Source organism: Gallinula chloropus (genome assembly GCF_964237585.1).
Source record: "Gallinula chloropus genome assembly, chromosome: 1".
Classification (NCBI taxonomy): domain Eukaryota; kingdom Metazoa; phylum Chordata; class Aves; order Gruiformes; family Rallidae; genus Gallinula; species Gallinula chloropus.
This window is the reverse complement of record NC_140085.1, coordinates 171012971-171032620: the sequence shown is the minus strand read 5'-3', so window position 1 is coordinate 171032620 and position 19650 is coordinate 171012971. Positions and strand designations below refer to the sequence as shown.

At 36.7% G+C, this 19650-nt stretch overlaps 1 protein-coding gene across 4 annotated transcripts in view; it reads right to left on the bottom strand.

The window, feature by feature from the left end:
- DACH1 (dachshund family transcription factor 1) overlaps nucleotides 1–19650 on the bottom strand; it is a gene marked incomplete at its 5' end in the record, with an annotated part of 366559 nt that overhangs the window by 32988 nt on the left and 313921 nt on the right. For all 4 annotated transcript variants that reach the window (XM_084279482.1, XM_084279483.1, XM_084279484.1 and 1 more), the window contains 4 exons: nucleotides 3661–3729; nucleotides 4199–4342; nucleotides 9217–9364; nucleotides 18334–18485. In XM_084279482.1, coding sequence (XP_084135608.1) covers nucleotides 3661–3729; nucleotides 4199–4342; nucleotides 9217–9364; nucleotides 18334–18485 — 513 coding nt within the window. The remainder of the gene's footprint in view (nucleotides 1–3660; nucleotides 3730–4198; nucleotides 4343–9216; nucleotides 9365–18333; nucleotides 18486–19650) is intronic.

Here is a 19650-nt window from a genome sequence, read left to right as displayed (position 1 = left end):
TTAGGGGAAGCAGAGAATACAGAGAGAGATGTGGTATCAAACAGGAAAGGCTGGTAGCGAGGAATGTCAATGCAACATGGACTCTCCAAATGGCTGGACAAGAAGAGGAGGCAACAGAAAGGATCAGACAGAGGCAGGGGGCTGGGGGGCACTGAGAAGAGAAGGAGCTTGCAGTTAAAGAACTAATAAGGGTGGCATGAAGTTGAGTTCAGAAGAGAAGGATGGAAGAACATGAAATTGGAAAAAAGAAACACAATGTAATGTACAGTAAGGAAAGAGTGAGATTAGCTACTGACAAAAGCTGGGATTGGAGTGAGGAGGAAGAAACCAGGAGGAACTCGGACACAAAGGTACGGGAGTAACGAGGATATGTACGAAGGGGGACACAGAGGAATGGGAGTTCATGGTGAAAGGGAATCCTTCTTCCAACACTGGAAGTGAACACAGACTCCTGACACTTAGCAATACTCATCTGTTATTGAGTATTTCTTGAACTATTTCTGAAACCTGTCAGCCTGTAATAGCTGACCCAAAACAACGATAAGCTCCTACAGTTACATGTGTGTTATAGGATTACCTGTTGTGGTAGATCTAGAAGTTCTGGACTATTACATGATGATTAAACTGGATACATTAAACAACAGGAAATTGCAAATCTATTTCTTGCTGCTTCTTTTTCCTTAAAATAACAACTTTTTAAATTATATGTTAAGACTGCAAAGTAGAGAATGTCAGAATCAAGTTTGCCTTTGCAATGTGATCCAATATCTCGATCAGAAAAAATTGCGATCATTTTTTAATTAATCATCTGTGGGTTGGTGGGATTTTTTTTCCTTGCACCACCTTGGAAAGATAAATCAAGGAAAGGTCATTATTACTGACAATGTTGCTTGTAAGACCTTGATTTAGACCTTGATTTAGAACTTGCTAAGACCTTGCAGGTGACATCAAGCTAAGTGGTGCAGTTGACACACCTGGGGGACAGAATCCCATCCAGAGGGACCTGGACAAGCTTAAGAAGTGAGCCCATGTGAACCTCATGAGGTTCAACAAGGACAACTGCAAAGTCTTGCAAATGGGTTGTGGCAACTCTCAGCATCAATACAGGCTGGGGGATGAAGGGATTGAGAGCAACCCTGCAGAGAAGAATTTGGGGATACTAAGGATGAAAACCTGGAAATGAGCCAACAAGGTGTGCTTGCAGCCCAGAAAGCCAATTATATTCTGAGATACTTCAAAAGAACCATAGCGAACAGGTTGAAGGAGGTGATTGTCCCCCTCTACTCTGATCTTGTGAGACCCCACCTGGAGTACTGTGTCCATCTCTGGGGTTCCCAGTGCAAGAAAGACATGGGGCTGTTGGACCAAGTCCAGAGGTGGGTCGCAAAAATGATTGGAGGGCTGGAGGTCCTCTCCTGCAAGGAAAGGTTGAGGGAACTGGGGTCGTGTAGCCTGGAGAAGAGAAGGCTCCAGGGAGACTTTATTACAGCTTTTCAACACTTCAACAGGACTTATAAGAAGATAGGGAAAAACCTTCTTAGCAGGGCCTGTTGCAGTAAGACAAGTGGAAATGCTTTTAACCTAAAAGGGAGTAGATTGACATTAGATGTAAGGAAGAATTTATTTTACAATGAGGGTGGTGAAACACCGAAATAGGTTGCCCAGAAAGGGCATTTCTGCCTGGAAACATCAAGGAATCCCATCTAATCCCCATCCCTGGAAACATTCAAGGTCAGGTTGGATGGAGCTCCGAGTAACTTGACCTAGTTGAAGATGTTCCTGCTCATCGCAAGAGAGTTGGACTAGATAACCTTTAAAGGTCCCTTCCAATCCAAACTATTCTATGATTCTATGATCCTATGATTCTGTGGTTCTGTGATTTGTGGCAGAAATTGAAATATATGAAATTAGCATAAGTAGGCAGAGGATAGCTGGGAAAGAATGGATAATCATGGTTAGAAAGCTGAAGTGCTGTTCTTATGTAGTTTGTGATAAGTCCTTTAGAATACATACTTCCAAAATACTCAGTAATTATGTGTTTCTCTTTTTATAACTATCCAGCTTGGTATCTCAGCCCATAAAGGAAACTGAATTCAACAGGAACAGCGTTTTTAAATATACTGAATTCATTTGCCAAAAATGCAAAGTATCCTGAAAAAAATAGGCCCTAGCAACTCAAAAAGTTAAGCAGTTTGTCACCTTAATCTTTCTGCGAGCCCATTTACCAGTTTTCGAATGGGAACACTCCAAACTTCACTTTCTTGTAGGACTGCTCTGAACATAAAGTCATTAATGCTTGTGAAGAGCTCGGGTAGTACTGCAGTGAGTAGTGTAACAGAATGTGCCTCCCGAGAAATCAGAAGTCCTCCTTTGCACCAACAAAACAACGGGATTGTAACAAAACGACATAATGACTGGATTCTTACTGAACAAATTACATCAAATGGTAGTCTGAATAAGGCATACATTTTATGGAAAGGGAAGGAGGGTTCTGGAATAACAAATGTAACATGTACACCAATTCCTAGGCAACGTTTAATCTGGTATATTCCAACTTCTGAGTTATTGGCTTTGCAGACATAACTTGCTTTAAATCTAAATGGTGTTGTTTATATACATGCACTTATCTTTCATAAGAACTTATTGTCTCTTTTGTATTTGTTTATATGCTCAATGCATTAAAAGCTTGTTGACTTTTTATTCTGTTGTTACAGCTTCCTTCCTTGTGGCACACCAGTAACAACTCTTTAGGAGGTAGAAGGAGTGATTAAATAACACACAGATGTCAAATGGTACTGTTAAGATGATTGACTTCGAAATACAAAATAAAGGCAATTGAGAGTGATTACTGGAGCTAATCATTTTAGGCTTGCCTTTGAAAAATGCATCTTCATTTACAATTGAGAACAAATGCTATTTTTACTGGTTAGTATTCATGTAGGTAGATTTAGCCTGTAGACTGGAGAAGATATTACAACATAAATACTATCTTAAAAATTTGTTCTTTACTGATATCTTAGTGTTTGCAATATATATATATACACACACACATTTAGATTCACAGGGGAAGTAATATGGCTCTCTTTAGTATTTCATGTATAAATTTACTCAGCAGATTTGTTTTATTAAAATGTAAATAATGGGATATGGTAAATGAAAAATCCAAGAAGGGAATAAATGGTTTATTTATCATTAATGCTTAGAGTAACTTATTAAAACATACCTTTCAGTAACTGCCACTGAATATTAGCTATGAAATTCTCATCGTGCCTTGAATGTTACCCATTAGGTTTAGCCATTTATTTAGTAAAAAGGACAAAAATGTTTCAAATATACCTTTAAAAACCTTGTTGTCTCAAATAAAACTACACCTATTCACAAAAACTGCATTCAGCATGTCTGAGATTCAACCCAATATTGCTTCAAATTAATTATTCTTCCTTAATTGCTCTGTATAAACAGAAATGACCTATTAATTTAAAGAAAATCTATCAGCACAGAAATGTATTCTCTCTTATAAACAAGCAAGATGAACTTGACCTTGTTTGAACTTGTTTTGATGTGGCCCAGATGGTAGGCTACATGCTTGAATAGCAGTCTAAAGCTGAGGAAAAACTCATATAGCAAGATCTAGATTTATAGCCTTTTGCAAATTCCTACCTTGTATTGTCCTTTCAGCATCTGTTCTGCCCCCGCTGCGGTCAGCTTCTATCTCTGGGGTCAGAGAGTCTAGAAACATAGAAAGGTAAGACTGACACATATTTCATTTGATTCTTATAGCCCTTTTTACAACCTGTTACTCCAATGCTGAATTACAATACAATCAACCTTTGTCAGTTTTTTTAATGTTGAACAATGACTGGAGGCCAGGACAATTTTTTGTTAGACTAGGAAGATTAATGAGCAATAGATTTTTCAAGCATAAAGGGGGGGAGAAAAAGAAGAAAAAAAAAATTGACTTCTCAAGCTAATAATATAAAATTGCCCTAGTTTGGACTTTCCCTCCAGTGAGTTTATTTGCACAAACTATTCAAAGTAACAAAACAATAAAGAGAGAGGCACCACTTGAATGAAAGGAAGAAAAGAGATTTTCTTTTTTTTCCTTCCCTCCCATCACATTACAAATTTTCAATATAACAGCTTCTTTTGGCACTTAAATTGCAAGTTAATGATACAGAGGCAACTATTGGCTTCTTACCATTTAGGACCCTGAGACTATCTGTTGAAGCTGCCTGTTTCAGTGTCTGTTCTGCTTGCTCCCGTCGCTTAGTCTCAAATTCAAGTGCTTCCTGCAATTTCCTCTTTGCCTTCTTTTCCTTCTTTAGCCTTTTCTGAATTATTGCTAGGAAAAAGAAAGAAAATCAGCATACTCAGATTTGGATCTGAAACTTGGCTACATGTTTGCCTATTAAGAGTATTGAGAAAAAAACATAACTGCAACAGTTCATATAAATAGATTTATTACAAAATACCAACTTCAATTACTTGAATTACTTGCTGGAATCACAGTAGGATATTTTAAGAGCCACTATTTACACCATGATATTGAAAACTGTAGGTGATATTCAGATATAGCAATTTATTTATTTTTTAAGTAAACAGATGAGAATCCATGAATGTCCAAATCAGAAAACCTTAGAACTGGCAATGAAATGTACTTTTTGCATCACCTGACATACATATGCCTCTATCACTGGAGGCAAGGTGCATTTTTTTTCAGGATTAAGCCCACCACTATGAAATGGACCATAACACACAGTGTACTCACAGGGATGAAGATCTTGCCTGCCTGCAGCTTCTCTCCCACAAGAGGGAGATCTGGCTGCTTGGGTGCCAGGGCTGCAGGAGGAGCTCGGCTTCCACCCTGCTCCTGTCCCCATTCTTTAGGCAAAGGCCCTGAGCCTTCTAACTCCCATTTAAGCTGTTGACACTTCAAGACTATATCTGGCCTCCTGGTGTCCAGTCTCTTCCCCGTGTTTATTTCTTACCCAGATTTCCCTATGTCCTTCCTTTTCTTTTTCTTGCTGTCTTGCTCTCTGTCTCCTCAGCCAACCAACCTTAAAGAACCCATAGCAAACCCTGTACAGCTGAAATACCTGGGTCCTCCAGCCAAGTAAATATTGCTTTGCATTGTCAAATTTCAGGGAAAATATTAGGAAAGGAAAGAAAATTTTAAAATTAAGAACTAGAAGGCCCTAATTTAGAAAAATATTTTCCATATATATCTTCAGTTCCTATTTTACAAGGAAGAGATTGCAAGATTGAGGTTTAAGTGGATCATACAAGGGCTGTTTAAAAGAAACTTCATCACTATTTTCTCTTCTATGTTAGCAGTGACTTAAAACCAGAAACGTAAGACTTGCATAATTCTAAATGGAAGGAACATATCAGAGGTTACATTCCCGGTGGAAAAGGGTAAAGCAATCACATTTTTATACTCAATAAAAGCCAAGGCAAGCCTCTAAAGAAATTATGCAAGTCCTGGAGCATATATATATATGTGTGTATATATATATATATATATATATATATATATATATATATATACCCTTTGGTTTCATATAAAACTTCAGATCATATAAATCTTTCATCTTTTACTAAAGATTTCCATGGAGAGGAACAGGCATAAGGAACTCTTTGAAGCTCCACTTCAGTGGAGTTAGTTTTTTTGTTTGTTTGGGGTGGAGTTTTTTTAGGTGGGGGAATCTCATCAATGCTTATAGATATCTAAAGGGTGTCAAGATGAGGGGGCCAGACCCTTTTCAGTGGTGCCCAGTGACAGGCAAAGGGACAACAGGCACAAACTGGAACACAGGAAGTTCTGACTGAACATAAAAAAAAAAGGCTTTTTTACTGTGAGGGTGGCAGAGCACTAGAGCATTCAGCCCAGAGAGGTTGTTGAGTCTCCTTCTCTAGAGATATTCAAAACCCACCTGGACACTGTCCTGTGCAACATGCTGCAGCAGAAGGTTTAGACTAGATCGTCTCTGGAGGTCCCTTCTAACCCCTACCGTTCTGTATGTTATTCAGTGATATCATTATCTTTGCCACTGCAGCCCAACCCTTCTTACATAGCACATTTAGGCTTTTCAGGGATGTGCACATAAGAATCTTATTTCTCACAAGATTCACCTGGATAACTCTTTCCTGCAGAGTCTGTTATTTGCCACTAAATTTAAAAAAACCTACTAGACTACTAACTAAAGAATTCTTTACACGTGCTAAAGGATTTATCTTTACCAAAACCAGATACTAGGTCATACTAGGTTTGACTTCCAAGATCTATGTAGCCCTGTGTCTCACTCCAAAGTAATTTCTGGTACATGCCTAGGGATGAATTCTGGAAAAGGTAAAAATATGCTTCCACCAGTTCATACTCCGAATTTCCAGTAGTCTGTGATGGTGGTATCCTTCACAGAATGAGAATAATGAAACATTTAAAGGGAACTGTCAGTTATTACTATTTAATGTATATGCTAAGAATAACTACTTTTTCGGTGATGTTAGATATTCAGTGTTGCTATACAGAACTGTTCAGACACAAAATGGATGTAAGCACATATCCTGTTGTCAGAATAGTTCCATAATTTACATCTAAGACTGGAATTTTGGTTCTTTTTCATTTTCTATAGTACCAACTACTTTACAGGCTAATTAGCTTATACTATCAAAGAACATCTAGTATCTATACAAAGGCTAAACTAAATACATTTTGAATCATTGCACGGTTTTAATGTTTTCATTATAAGTACTTTGAAAGTGATTGCAATAAATGAGAAGGAAACATATGTTGCTTTCTGAATTAAAATGTCATCATGGCTGACACATTGTAGATGTGACTACAGCAGTCAGAGCCAGAATTAGCAAGCCCGTACTGTGTAGCTGCTCACAGAAGAGATATTATCCTACTTTCACCAGTTGATGAGACACATCCTACAGCCGTAGGAATCACTAATTGGAATATTTGCAAAGAAGGAAAAAACAGTACAGTAAATAAGGAGCTCTGCAGAACATACAGTAGCAGCTGTGAAATTATTGTATATGAAAAACAAAGGCAAAAATATTCAGATGTCGCCACTAAAAAGATATTTGACTTGTGTTAATATGATGAACAAAAGGTAGATGCTGCCTAACACCGAATATCACATCCACCTAATGGGTTTTGACCTGTATGTGCACAGTGGCTTGTGTTTCTATGCTGTAGCTTTTTACTGTATTTCATTTTTTTTCATATGGTTTCTCTTAACAGGGTTATGGTACACTTCTCCCACCTTACTTATGCTTCCATTAAGACATGTGAAGGGTTTTTTAAGACATGACACTTGCTGTCTGGAAAACTAATAATAGGCAAAGCCTCCTATGTATTTTTCTACCTTTAATTAAGAATAAATTCTCATAATATATAATTTGGCAGTATTTTTTCTCTCCTACCCAGATCTGTTCATGTTAAAGGATGATCCATTACTTTTCTTTCTTTTTTACAGAAGTATTCACTAGCAGACATAGCCATCCTCATTATATTTGCTTTGCTGCGAATCACCATTAGGTGTTCATTCCTCTTTGGTCCGACTCTTACCCTTGCAATATCATCATTATATGGATATATATAAAAAAACAGTTAATTGTGCTGAAATAACATTTTCTATTCTTTCAGTACCCTAAACCAAAGAAGTACTATCACATGCTCTTTCCTGACATACAACTTTAAATGAAATTTTTTTGTTCCAATTTTAACTTCTTGAAACGTATGTATCTAGTCCAGCCTAGTGAAATATATTCCTTCTGGAGGGAACAGAAAGAAGTCTTTGCAATGTAACTGACCCCTCCTACCTGTCTGAGAACAGGATACATGAATCTCTTCCTTTACCGACAGAAAAGAGAACTTACAGTAGCTTAAATGAGGTGCTTAGCTTCTGGATGGCAAATTTCAAGTAAGGTCAGATGGGCTCCCACCCGCCCCCCAACTTCTCTTGTGCATGTGATTCCCTAACTCTAAAAAAGGAATACATATTTCAGTGGTTGTGAGAGACAGAGGTAGAAGGATGTGAAGAATAACCAATCTCTTTTACAAAACTCATTTAAAAGTGTAAGCAGTGCAATTGTACTGAGGAAAACAGGCCAGTTGTGGACAAAGGGATGAGTCATTGCACAGCTGTGGTAATTGTTAAGAGTAACTAACTGTTTTAAAATGTAATTTCAAAAATAAAGAAAAAAACAAAGGAAATTCACAGTGCAGCAGTCCTACCCTTTAATGGGTGAAGGAATAAAACAGGATTGTGTTGAGTACTTACTTCCAGCAGGCTAGTTAAAGATACAATGAAACTAGTTATGAATCCAAGTATTCTCAGGATTTCCTATTTAGCTGGTTCCCAGAAAATTAAACTGGACAAGCAAAGAGTTATAGATATACCCCTGCGAAAGCACCTATCTGACTTGTCATGGTCTGTGTTAAACACTTAGGGAACCCCACAGGTTAACTGACCCTTGCAATGTAATTAGATGCTATTAAAGGGCAAATCATACATATACAGAAAAATGGGCCCATAAAGAAAGATGGAAACATGCCTGTGATGCAAATAGTTAATGCAAATCACTGTAAACTGCCTTACCTTTACCATCAATGAAATTATTTAAAAATATTTTTCATGTGTATGCCTTACAGTGGGCTGATGTTACTGTTTGAAATGCTGCTAATGCTGCTGCCTTATCAAGAAGAACCTCAACTGTTCCTTCTACAAACATGTGTTTGACCTACTATGCATTATAAAAGGCTTACATATTACTATTATCTATTTATTACATGCAGTTTGCCTAAAGATGCAATATATGATCCTAGTACCTAAGAACAGAGACAAGAGTTTCTTAAACCTTTCAGATCCTTACATTTGATAAAAAATTATATTTCTATTGAGTAGATATCCTCTGCCATAATGATTACAACCTGCCAAAGTCCATAACAGCACCGATGGTATTTATAATTGTGTTGTGTATTACTGATGTAACAAGTGATGAAAAAAAATTGAGAAAAAGTAAGATCCTTGTTCTAAATCTCATTAAGATCTTACGCACATTCAGGGTTGTAAAACTTCTTCTTTGCAGGCAGCCTGGACATAAGGTAAGGTGGAAAAGTTTTGATCAAACACAGGTGTTTGATAAAAAATTAGGCTTCCTAAGGAAATAAATTACAAGGTGTTTATGTCTGTTTAATTAAGATACCTCTGTTCTTCTGCTCCACAGCCAACTGTTTTTCAAGTGTTTCCCTCAGTTCTCGTTCCCTGAAGAGCTCCATCTTCAGCTCTGTCTTTTCCAGTTGGACCTGTTTCTCTTGAGCTCTGGCATTGTCTATAGCAACCTTTAGTAGACCCTGTTCAAAGATAAAGTTGGATTATGTTTGAAGCATGTTATAACAGCTGACATCATAATAAATAACTTTTGTATTTTTTACTTGATTAGTGATATGAGAATTTACATTTTGAATAATCCTGTTACTGGGTCAAAGCCTCCCAATTATCAGCAGCATATCTTTACTGGAATTAATTTTAACAGGTGGGCTTTCCCAGAAAACACAAACTCACCTTTGACTGGGCATATAACTAACGTGAAAATGATATAGGGATAGATTTATTCTTTGTAAGAGATAAAAGACACAAGCCTTCATCAGGCACTTGCCTGTGACACAAACAAAAAGCTGTTGCACTGAAAAAGAATTGGCAGTCTCACAATCACATCATCCACAGAATGGCAAATTCAATCTCGAGCATAACTCAAGCCAATGGAAATTACCAAAGGGAGAAAGACTCTTTTAAAGGCTTGCCATTTTGCTCCCTAATGGGTTTAATTATTATTATTTTCAAATATTTCCGTATTTCAAAGAGTTTCCAAGGAAGACTGGGTTATTGGAATGCTAAGCAGAGGTCCATTACAAAGCAAGAAAATATCTCTGTTTCAAAACGTCCATTCCCTGACCTTGTACAACTGTTATCTCATAGCAAGGAGCAAAACACAATCATGTCTCAATTTCTTGACCTGGGACGGTTGAAATACACTATGTGTTTTTTGTTGTTATTCTATCAGCCTATTATAAACTTCTCTTCAGATTTTCAACTTCACAATTCCTTCTTTTTTGAAAGGAAACAGGAAGATCCAGGAACAGCTAACAGATAGTGAGGACACTAAGATACAGTATGAAAAAGAGGAGAAGAAATGGAATTGAAATAAATGACCATGGAAAAAGGAAACATTTCCCTTTCCATTTTCTAGATGCCTGGCCATCGGGCTTTTAGATCTACATCTGAATCTCTCCTCTTGAAGCTATCAAAATAGAGTAGGTAATTAAGCATGGGCATGCATATATGAACCTCCATGGATACAAACCTAACTCTCTGGTATCCTAGGAAAGTCTCCTGACAACTTAACTGTAGAGATAATTTGACCCAACAGAGATTTAATTACTGATATAAAGCAAAACAATGCCAACAAGAGAGACTGAAGAGTACTCCCCAATAGCTCTGCTAGGGAAGCATTCAGCCAGCAGATAAAAGGTTCACACTCAAGACCTGGATTTAGAATAAACACACTACAGACATGAAATCACGTCTCTCAACTCCCAAGTAAGCTTCCTCACCCCTCAGGCATGTTTTCTAAGTTCTGGGTTTCATGGGTTTTTCACTAAAATTGTTTAAAATATCTTCAAAAATGAATGGAAAAATAAGTTAGCATGATGATACGTTGAGAAATGGAATAAAGTATTTTTCATGAGTGTGTGCACATTTATCCCCCTACTCTTCCCAATGCCAATGCCTGCTTTGAAATCTGCATCCTTCAAACTCCTCTTTTAAGTCTGTTTTCAGAACCTGTTATTTTCAGTAATACTCATCCTCTGTCTTAACTTAGTTGTTGCCTCAAGTGTTGTGTCATTCCGAGCTTAATGCTTTGCAGGTCTATTACATTTCAATCTATTAAAGTCCACAGGAGCTGGAAGAACTCAACACCTTCCGACTGCAAGGCCCAGATGGTCACCAAAACGATATGCACTACATAAATACAGAACCAAATTTGAAAATATCTAACAATGGTAACACAGCAAATGTTCTTACAAATATATTTAAAGTTTTAGCGGTTCTCTTTAAAAGAATCAGATGTTATTTTAAAATAGCTTAAACACAAAGGTGTTTTTTATTGAGTGTTATACCTGGAGGACTACTAAAGAAAACCACATAAAGCTAAACAGAAAGCTTTACAGACATATTCAAAGTAAAACACAACTTGAAATATCTGTAAAGACTTTGTAGTCTATTTAAAAAAAAACCAGACCCCACCTGAATTCTGTTCCCTTCCCCCATCATATTCTTCAACATTTACAATTATCATAAACTATGATTTCTATACAGGATGCATTTGAAATAATAGGAAATTGAATTAGGACTAGTTTATCGATACCTGCTTTTGCCTTATGCTTAAACTCTGGAATATTTAACCTCCTCCAATTCATCACTTACTGGAACACGTGATTTATCCAAACCAAATGAAATTACATGAAAAGTATTTGTTGATGAAAACTTTATTTTCAAGTAAGTTTAGGGCTGCAAACACCTTCCTCCCAAATTCTTACAATCCATCTTGTTTAACAATAAAATCGAGCTGCTAAAGCAACTGCCATCTTTACTCAATTCAACTACATTCATGTACATGTTTCTTCTTCATCAGGAACAAACAATTAGTAACAAATGAAAGAGATCATTACATCAAGTGCCCTTTTAGATCACCCCAATTAAAACTTTAGTTTAGCTGTATTTTAATTCTAAGATACCAAATTCTAATTTTCTGCTCTGATTGCTCTTGTTGACTTATCTTTGAAAGATGTACTCTCAGTGCAAAGCCTAGAGATTATTTAGCAAGATGCCAATGCTGGCACCACTTAATGTGTTGATTGGTTGTATTATCAGTAGCAGTTTAAAATAAATTACTATTAAACTATTATTGTCCTTGGCTGACAAAACACAATATTTTGGTGTTCTTTAAATATGAAACAATCATTATGAATAAACATGGAGAATAATGCTAGAGCGCAACACTGATGTGTGTAATTTTATATTAAGATTTGCTGCGAAGTACGGGGCTGCTAAAAGCATTTTACATTTTCTATTGAATTTCTACACCGCGCTTCTTCCCCCAACCTTTTTTTTTTGTACTTGCTGCTAACGTAGCTAATGGTAATACATTACCTATTGCTGCTGATTATGTCTGAAAAATATTAGCTTTTTGGAGCCAAGACCCACTAGGGACTACTTATAAGCTACACAAAATTAAGTTTCATTTTTAGAAGTTAAATCAGTGCACATCAGTAGGCGTCCAATGTGAAAAAAATTCTGCACAAGAGCCAAACTGATGCATATGCAAAAGTGTTGTTACTGCCAATGACAGCTCTAATGCAAAAATACTGGAAACATTCAATGTCTCCCTGTATTCAGTGCAGAAGGGGGTGAGAAAAACAACTAAAAAGTACAGCATCTAAAAATCATCAGTGCCCCTTGGAACAGGAATAGCAATTTCAGAGTTGCATGAAATTCTATTAATTCTCCCAGTGGATCAGCTGTAAAAGATTATACAAAATACAGTATGTCCAACTTGTATTTGCTATGGCTAATCCTCTAACCTGATATTAAATCAATATGCTGCCAATGACAATGGGAAATGCAGTGCAACACAGGACATTAACAAAAAGAAAATATTTCCCTTTAGGGAAGGTCAGATGTTATGGAGGCTGGATAATGATAATTGTACTGAACATGCTCAGGTTCCAGATTTGTTTTTAATACAGTATGGCTCTATCTGGAGCCAGGCTTTAAACATGGCATGCCATTCTTCCACTCTGTGCCACTGTGAATTTATTCCTTTATTATTCTTACCTCAATGTAATAAAAAAAACCCAGACATTTTTCTCCTGGAAATGTATAATTCATTCTGATTTTGTACTCTGATGTTCTTGTTTTAATATTTTACACTGATAGATTCTTCAAAAATGTTCCAGATAAAAAGTTAAGTTGATACATGCTTAGTGTTTCCTTCCATTCTCCAATGTACCCAAACCCACCATCACATTAGGGCATTCTACTGATCCTATAGAAATTATATACATATCAATCCTCAACTCAGTCTTAAAGCCAGTATTACCTGTCATTTTTTTCTTTTTATTTTAATGCAAGCAATGTGATGCCTGTTTTGAAAGGAATGGAGAAGAAGGTATATAGAAGTTCCTTCTCCTTCTAGCTACACCTACAGTGTTTTCTAACTTAAATTCGTTAGCTACACAGTTACGTGTGACATCAACATGGCCTTACTAGCTAGTATGGTGGTCTCTCTAGAAGACCATATCCTTTTTCCAACAATCACCCAGAGTTAGTAAAAAAAGAAAACTAGAAGGACAAGGTAAGCACAAAGCAAAGCTTTCCTAGTCAAACTCCCCACCTTCCACAGATTTGTAGTTCAGGGGCTCCCTTTTGCAATACGAACTATTAATGGTGAAAATAGTTTAAAATAACATCTCTTTTAGTCAGGAAATTGAATAACATTTGTATGCTTTCATCATTGAAACCATCCAGTGAAAGACTGGCAAAAACCCCTCAATACACACGTTTTTACTTAACTTCACAGGTTAATGTTTGAGTATTTGCTATTTGCAACTGACTGCTGACTTAGTCACATAAGCACCGTAAGATACCACAGCTTGAGTATCTCTACAGATGACTCCAGAAAGACATTTTTGTAATAACGCAGATTGAATATCTCTAGCACAGCTGAAGAAATATTGTGCAAGTATAAATGACGTTTTTTCATTAATACTTTCTGTGAAAAATAAAATAATTCTCTCAAATTTCAGCATAAGATAATTAAAATAATGTGAAGCAAAACTGTGATTTTTACTTTATCCAATGCTTGCAGTATTTTTCTCTTGTGTATTTATTTGTAGATTGTAACAGTGCAGGAGACTCACAGCAATAAAGCCAGTAGTTTGCTATGTTTTCACAGGGGATTTTAGTTTGTAATCATGCATTTCTTTTATTAATATCAATGGGATACTTGCAACTTATTTTGCATATCTCTTAAAAAATACTTAGCAACGCGACTGCGTCAATATAATACAGTCTTGATAGAAAAATATAGCTATCAGGGTGCAACTAATTCATCCCTTAGATATTAATAGAAATTCAGCTTGGGGACAGTAAAGATTCAGACTCCAAAAGCTTAAAAGAACGTATTACCCAAGAATATTGCAGTATCATGCAAGTCCGTGGTTGTAACATACTTTGGCATAATTGGGCCATGACTCAAAAAGATGAACTTATGTGAGGGGTACAGAAACCTCTTTAGCCTTCTCACTAGCATCCACAGAGCATTTTGCTCTGACCCCACCTTCCATCACCCCTCATCCTCCCTGCAGCTGCACATAGACTTTCATCATTTCATCTGGAAGAAATCAACAAATGTACATAGGGAAGGATAAGTGATACAGTCGTATCACTTAATTTAAGCTCTCTGGGGAAATCTATTTTCTCTGCCTTTTTTAGATGTGTAGATATACATCTGAATAAGAAAATATGTCCCCAATCTCATTTCTTTATTTTATGTCTGTATTTGTTTAATTATATTTTGTTACACTTTATTATTTGCACTTCAGCAGTCCCCCTCAAGAAATAAACATTGGTTGCTCTGGGTAGTGTATATTGTTTCTATTTCCTATTTAAATGCACATATATTTAAACACTGTATTTTTGTTTCAATAATTATTTATGGAGAAGTAAGAAAAGCGTATCTGTGATATTCAAAAGGAAATAAACCTAACTAGCAGCCCCCAGTTACAGCAGTAGCAAACACACTTGTCTAACATTTGCCTAAAATTAAGAATTACTGATTTGGGACTATCCATTTAACTTTAGTATGGATGGAAGACAGACACTCACTTGTGTTTAGTGGCCAGTTTTAAAGCATGACTCAACCTTCTGAAATGGAAGCAGAGCTAGGCACCAAGTTCTATTACCTAAGCTCTTCAGCAGCTGCAAGACTTGTTTTCAAATATGAAGTGTTCAGACATTTTTGTTCACGTACCCAAAAGCACTGCTCCACATGGAAAAGTTTAGGATCCTCCTTATCACAGAATCACATAATCACAGAATCACAAGGTTGGAAGAGACCTTTGAAGATCATCAAGTCCAACCATTCCCATCCTATGATAAACCATATCCCTAAGTACCTCATCAACCCTTTTTTTTAAACACATCCAGGGAAGGTGACTCAACCACCTTCCTGGGCAGCCTGTTCCAGGCCCTGACAACTCTTTCAGCAAAAAAATTTTTTCTAATATCCAATCTAAACCTGCCCTGGCACAGCTTCATGCCATTTCCCCTTGTTCTATCTCCTGTCACCTGGATTAAGAGATCATAACAAAGGTCAAAACTAGAGCTCCTAGTGCCCATAGATTACCCTAATCCTGTTCTACTTTGACCCAGGACAGGCTCTGCAACCTCTTCTACAGACACCCAAGGTCTGTATTATGCAGATGCTCAGGATCCTGCACCTCACACAACTGAAGGTACACAAGGGGATCACAGCACAGATATCTACCATCATGTTTGTACACACTCGCGTAGTCGTAGGCAGCTTGCCTATGTATTCATGTGACCATCATATCCCTAAAACGTAGGCAACCTCCTACACTGCATGTGGCAGGTCATACATGCACCCCAGTCCCATGACCTAATGAAGACGTAGGCCTGCATTTCACAAGCAGACATACACCCTTTCCATGAAAGGACACGTCTGTATTTTTGTCATGCGTGACCTTGGGGAAAAAGGAACAGCATTTACAAAGCCACTCATCTAGCCTTCAGCTGGATTTCCGCTATCTTCTGTTTCAAAAGCACCTTAGGACTGCAGGCGGGGAACAGACTGTAGGCCAGATGATCGTTTCTAGGAAGTTAGATCTATTGCTAGCACAGCTGCAGCAAGAGAATGGTGAGGGATCTTATTACCCCACTTCCCCTTCGAATTCACACCTCTGTACTGGAAGGAGAAATTCGTATGAATCAAAGGAGGGTAAAGAGGATTTTACCCAGTGACTAGAGTTCTTCTGTCTCACATAATGCTAAAGGCATCAAGGGTTTCAGGTAGTCTTACACATTTCTTAGCTAAGTCACAAACGTTTTTGCAAGCAGGGACCACAATACAGAACTTCCTTTTTCCAAAAATCCTGTTAATCAGTTTGAGGTTGCAGTCAAACACCTAAAATTCAGTCTGAAAGTGTCAGTTTCACAGTATTTAACTCATCTGTGGGCCTGAGGTAGCGTCCTCTCATTGGACTAACTGCTAAATATGGACACCCTTTTAAATGGCATTAATTAGAGAAACTTTCATTTTTATGTATAGGTTAATGTAATAAACTCTATTGTTTTAAAGAGAACACTTAACTTTTTTCTACATAAATGGGAAAATTAAACTAGCTACTTTCCTTTTCCTAATGTAATCCTGATAGATTAAAACTATGGGGCGGAAAAATGCCATGATGGTATATGAAAGGATTCCCAGAGATCTGTGGAAACCATGAACAACGTGGGGACTTATGTCCCACCTGTTTATCCTGATAGGTGATTTGTCATGACGTGGAACCTCAAGGTAAGCAGTAAATGCAAAAGAACAATGAGAAGATACATAAAGTCATCTCTGGTTTCTCTACAATGTTGCTTTCTGGTTTAGCTCACCGCAGATATGATTAGGGTATTTCACTAAAAAACAAACAAAGAAAACCCCAAAGAACAAACAACAAAAAACCCCAACAACAAAAAAGAAAACAATGACTGAATTTCATGTTTACATTTTCTGTAGAACCAAACTGAATGCATTCTTAGCAAATTAATTCTGGTCATTTATCCTGAAGTAGTGCGGCACTCTCATATTCAATCACAAGATTAGCTAACCTGTTGATGCTGAATGCTTTGCTCATTAGGTTTCTGTCTAGAGACATTGAGTGCACACATTTGTCAAAAAAATTACTGAGAAGTTTCCTGTACATGCATGCACAGCTAAAACATTACATACTTTGTGAACTGTAGTTCTTCCTTTAGAAAAAAATTAATTCTCTACAGATTGCAGCAGATCTGTTAGAAGAATGCTAACTACTGCAGAATTACCTTTGTTTATGATTTAAATATTTAAGATCCAAAGTCTCAGAATGACTAAAAGCAACCATAAATGTGCTTTTTCAGAACAGATGGAAATAGCAATACTTAATTCTTAAATAGCAGTATTTTTTTCATTATTAGATCTCAAAACATCCCTAATGAATGGATCATATACTTTTCATAAAGCAAGTCTGAACTGCCATAAACTTTAATGCAAACTTTAAAGCAAAGTGAGCAGGATTTGGCCCTATTTTGTCATAGCCTTTGCTGAAAATAATATAATTGATTTTATGTATTTGCAGGAATAAGCAGCGAAAAATATTGTGACAAATACTTTAGAAGTTGGTAGCTGCACAGATGAGGCTTATCTGGAATGAGTGCAATATGGCTGCATTATTTGCTGCACTATCGTTTCCGTCTGCATGCAACATACAACCGTAACGCTGCAAAAGTTGCATCTGGGGAACACATGATCACTGAATTTGTGGACAAAGAAATTCTTTATTCTAATATGAAACACTAACATCTTGGCTCCAAGCTACATGCTAATGTATACCTTAAATAATATTTGAATCAGGCTGTACTGTACACACAATAGACATCGTGACTACCGAATAGGAAATCTGCAGAAAATTTGGTAATACTCTTTGAAGTCTATTCTTTGAAGACAGTACTTTAAGTGAAATGGCTTATTTATAAAAGAAATGCTTTTTGCGAATGCTTTTATGGGAGACACATTTCAAATAGCTTTAAATATCATTTCCACCTTGGCACTCCAGCAATTTAAAATAACTATTTATTAAAGAAATGTTTCTCTGCTTAGTAAATGAGATAAAGTTAAACAGTAAGATACATTTCATTAGCCTGTAATAAAAAGACCATTTAAGACAAATGCTGTTAAACACACCAATGTAATTTTCATCGAATTCTCTGTTGTGGTTTAATATACAATCTGTATTTTTATGTACTGTATCTGACAGCTTCTAAATTCACTTGTTTGCTGTGGTTCCTTTAAAATCTAAATTACTGGAAAGTTTCAGTAAATTAGTTGATCCAAATAATCTTATGAACTGATTAAGCTAGAATGGTTGTATTAATTTAGACAAATCTGCAACTGGCTCCTCTCCATCCCTTTAAGCTGATCTACAGAAAGGCCTACCTGGATGTTAGTCAGAAGGGTCTCTATGGAGGACAATCCATCAGGGAATAGAAAAGGAGATGGAAAACCCGGAGGTAGTGGTTGCCCATGCCCAGTTAGAGAAAGTTTGTCAAGGCTGTCTCTTGCGGTTGGTGTGGAGAGCGGGGTCTCATCTGTATGTGATTGAAACAAAAATATAGAACAAGTTACGCTTGTCTGTTTTTATTAGACCTCAGTAATGGCTTCCCTAGTGGTTTCCAGAACATTTATTGCAAATTGGTTCCTGCTATCAGGAGAAAATGCTTTCTGCTGAATTTTCTTTAATGAAAAAGCTGTGGAGATACAACAAGATAACATTAATGAGTAACTTTATAAGCCTTTTAAATGCAGTCTCTAATGAGACTGAGTTTACAGTGCCATAGAATCTTTTTAAAACAAATATTATCTCACATATACTTGTGATAATATATTCAGGCTGACTTTATGGGCACCTTCCCAATTATCTCATTTTAGTTTGTGTTCTATTTGGATTGACAATAGAATATTTTCTAGCATGACATATATTTTGTATACGAGAAGTATTTGAATATGAAGCTTCCCATACAATTAACCCTTCCCACTCTTGCTGGTTTTGCTTACAGCTCAGAAGATTCTGCAACATCAAGAAAAACTGCAGCTCCTCAATGCATTTTTAATCAAGTACACCTGATTCCCACAATTGAAACATGCTCTGAACAATACATGAAATTAACAGCATGGTTACAATAACTGGCCTAATTTTTTTAAGCATGGACATCTTCTAACAATTAGTGCTAAACTCCTTAGTGGGATCTTCGTAACAACCAGATCTGATCAGTTCTGACATCACAACGGGCAAAAAACTCCCACAGTTTGAAGACTTCTTAGATTAAAGTGTCGCAGATTATCTGTGAAGGGATTATAAAATAAGTGTGTGTGTGGGGAAGAGGGGGGAAACAGAGAAAAAACCTCACAATTAATAGAAACTTCATTACCCTCTTTTTTTTTTCTTCTTTCTACTTCTTGAAATATTTTTAGACTACTGTTAATATGATACAGAAATTGAGGTCAATTTCTTTGCACCAGATGTTAATCTGAATTCTTCAAAAGGAAAGCTATCTATGCATATATATATAGATCTATCTATACATACTCTTCTTACCAAGGGCTCAATTGTTAATTGACACGTATTGATCTATCTCAATACAGTACAAAGACATCAGAATGTACTCTTGGTATTATGCAGATGTCTGCACAGCTATTTGACTACAGAAGTGTTTGTCAGGCTTGCTCATTGCTATCTGGGCTTTGATCATTATA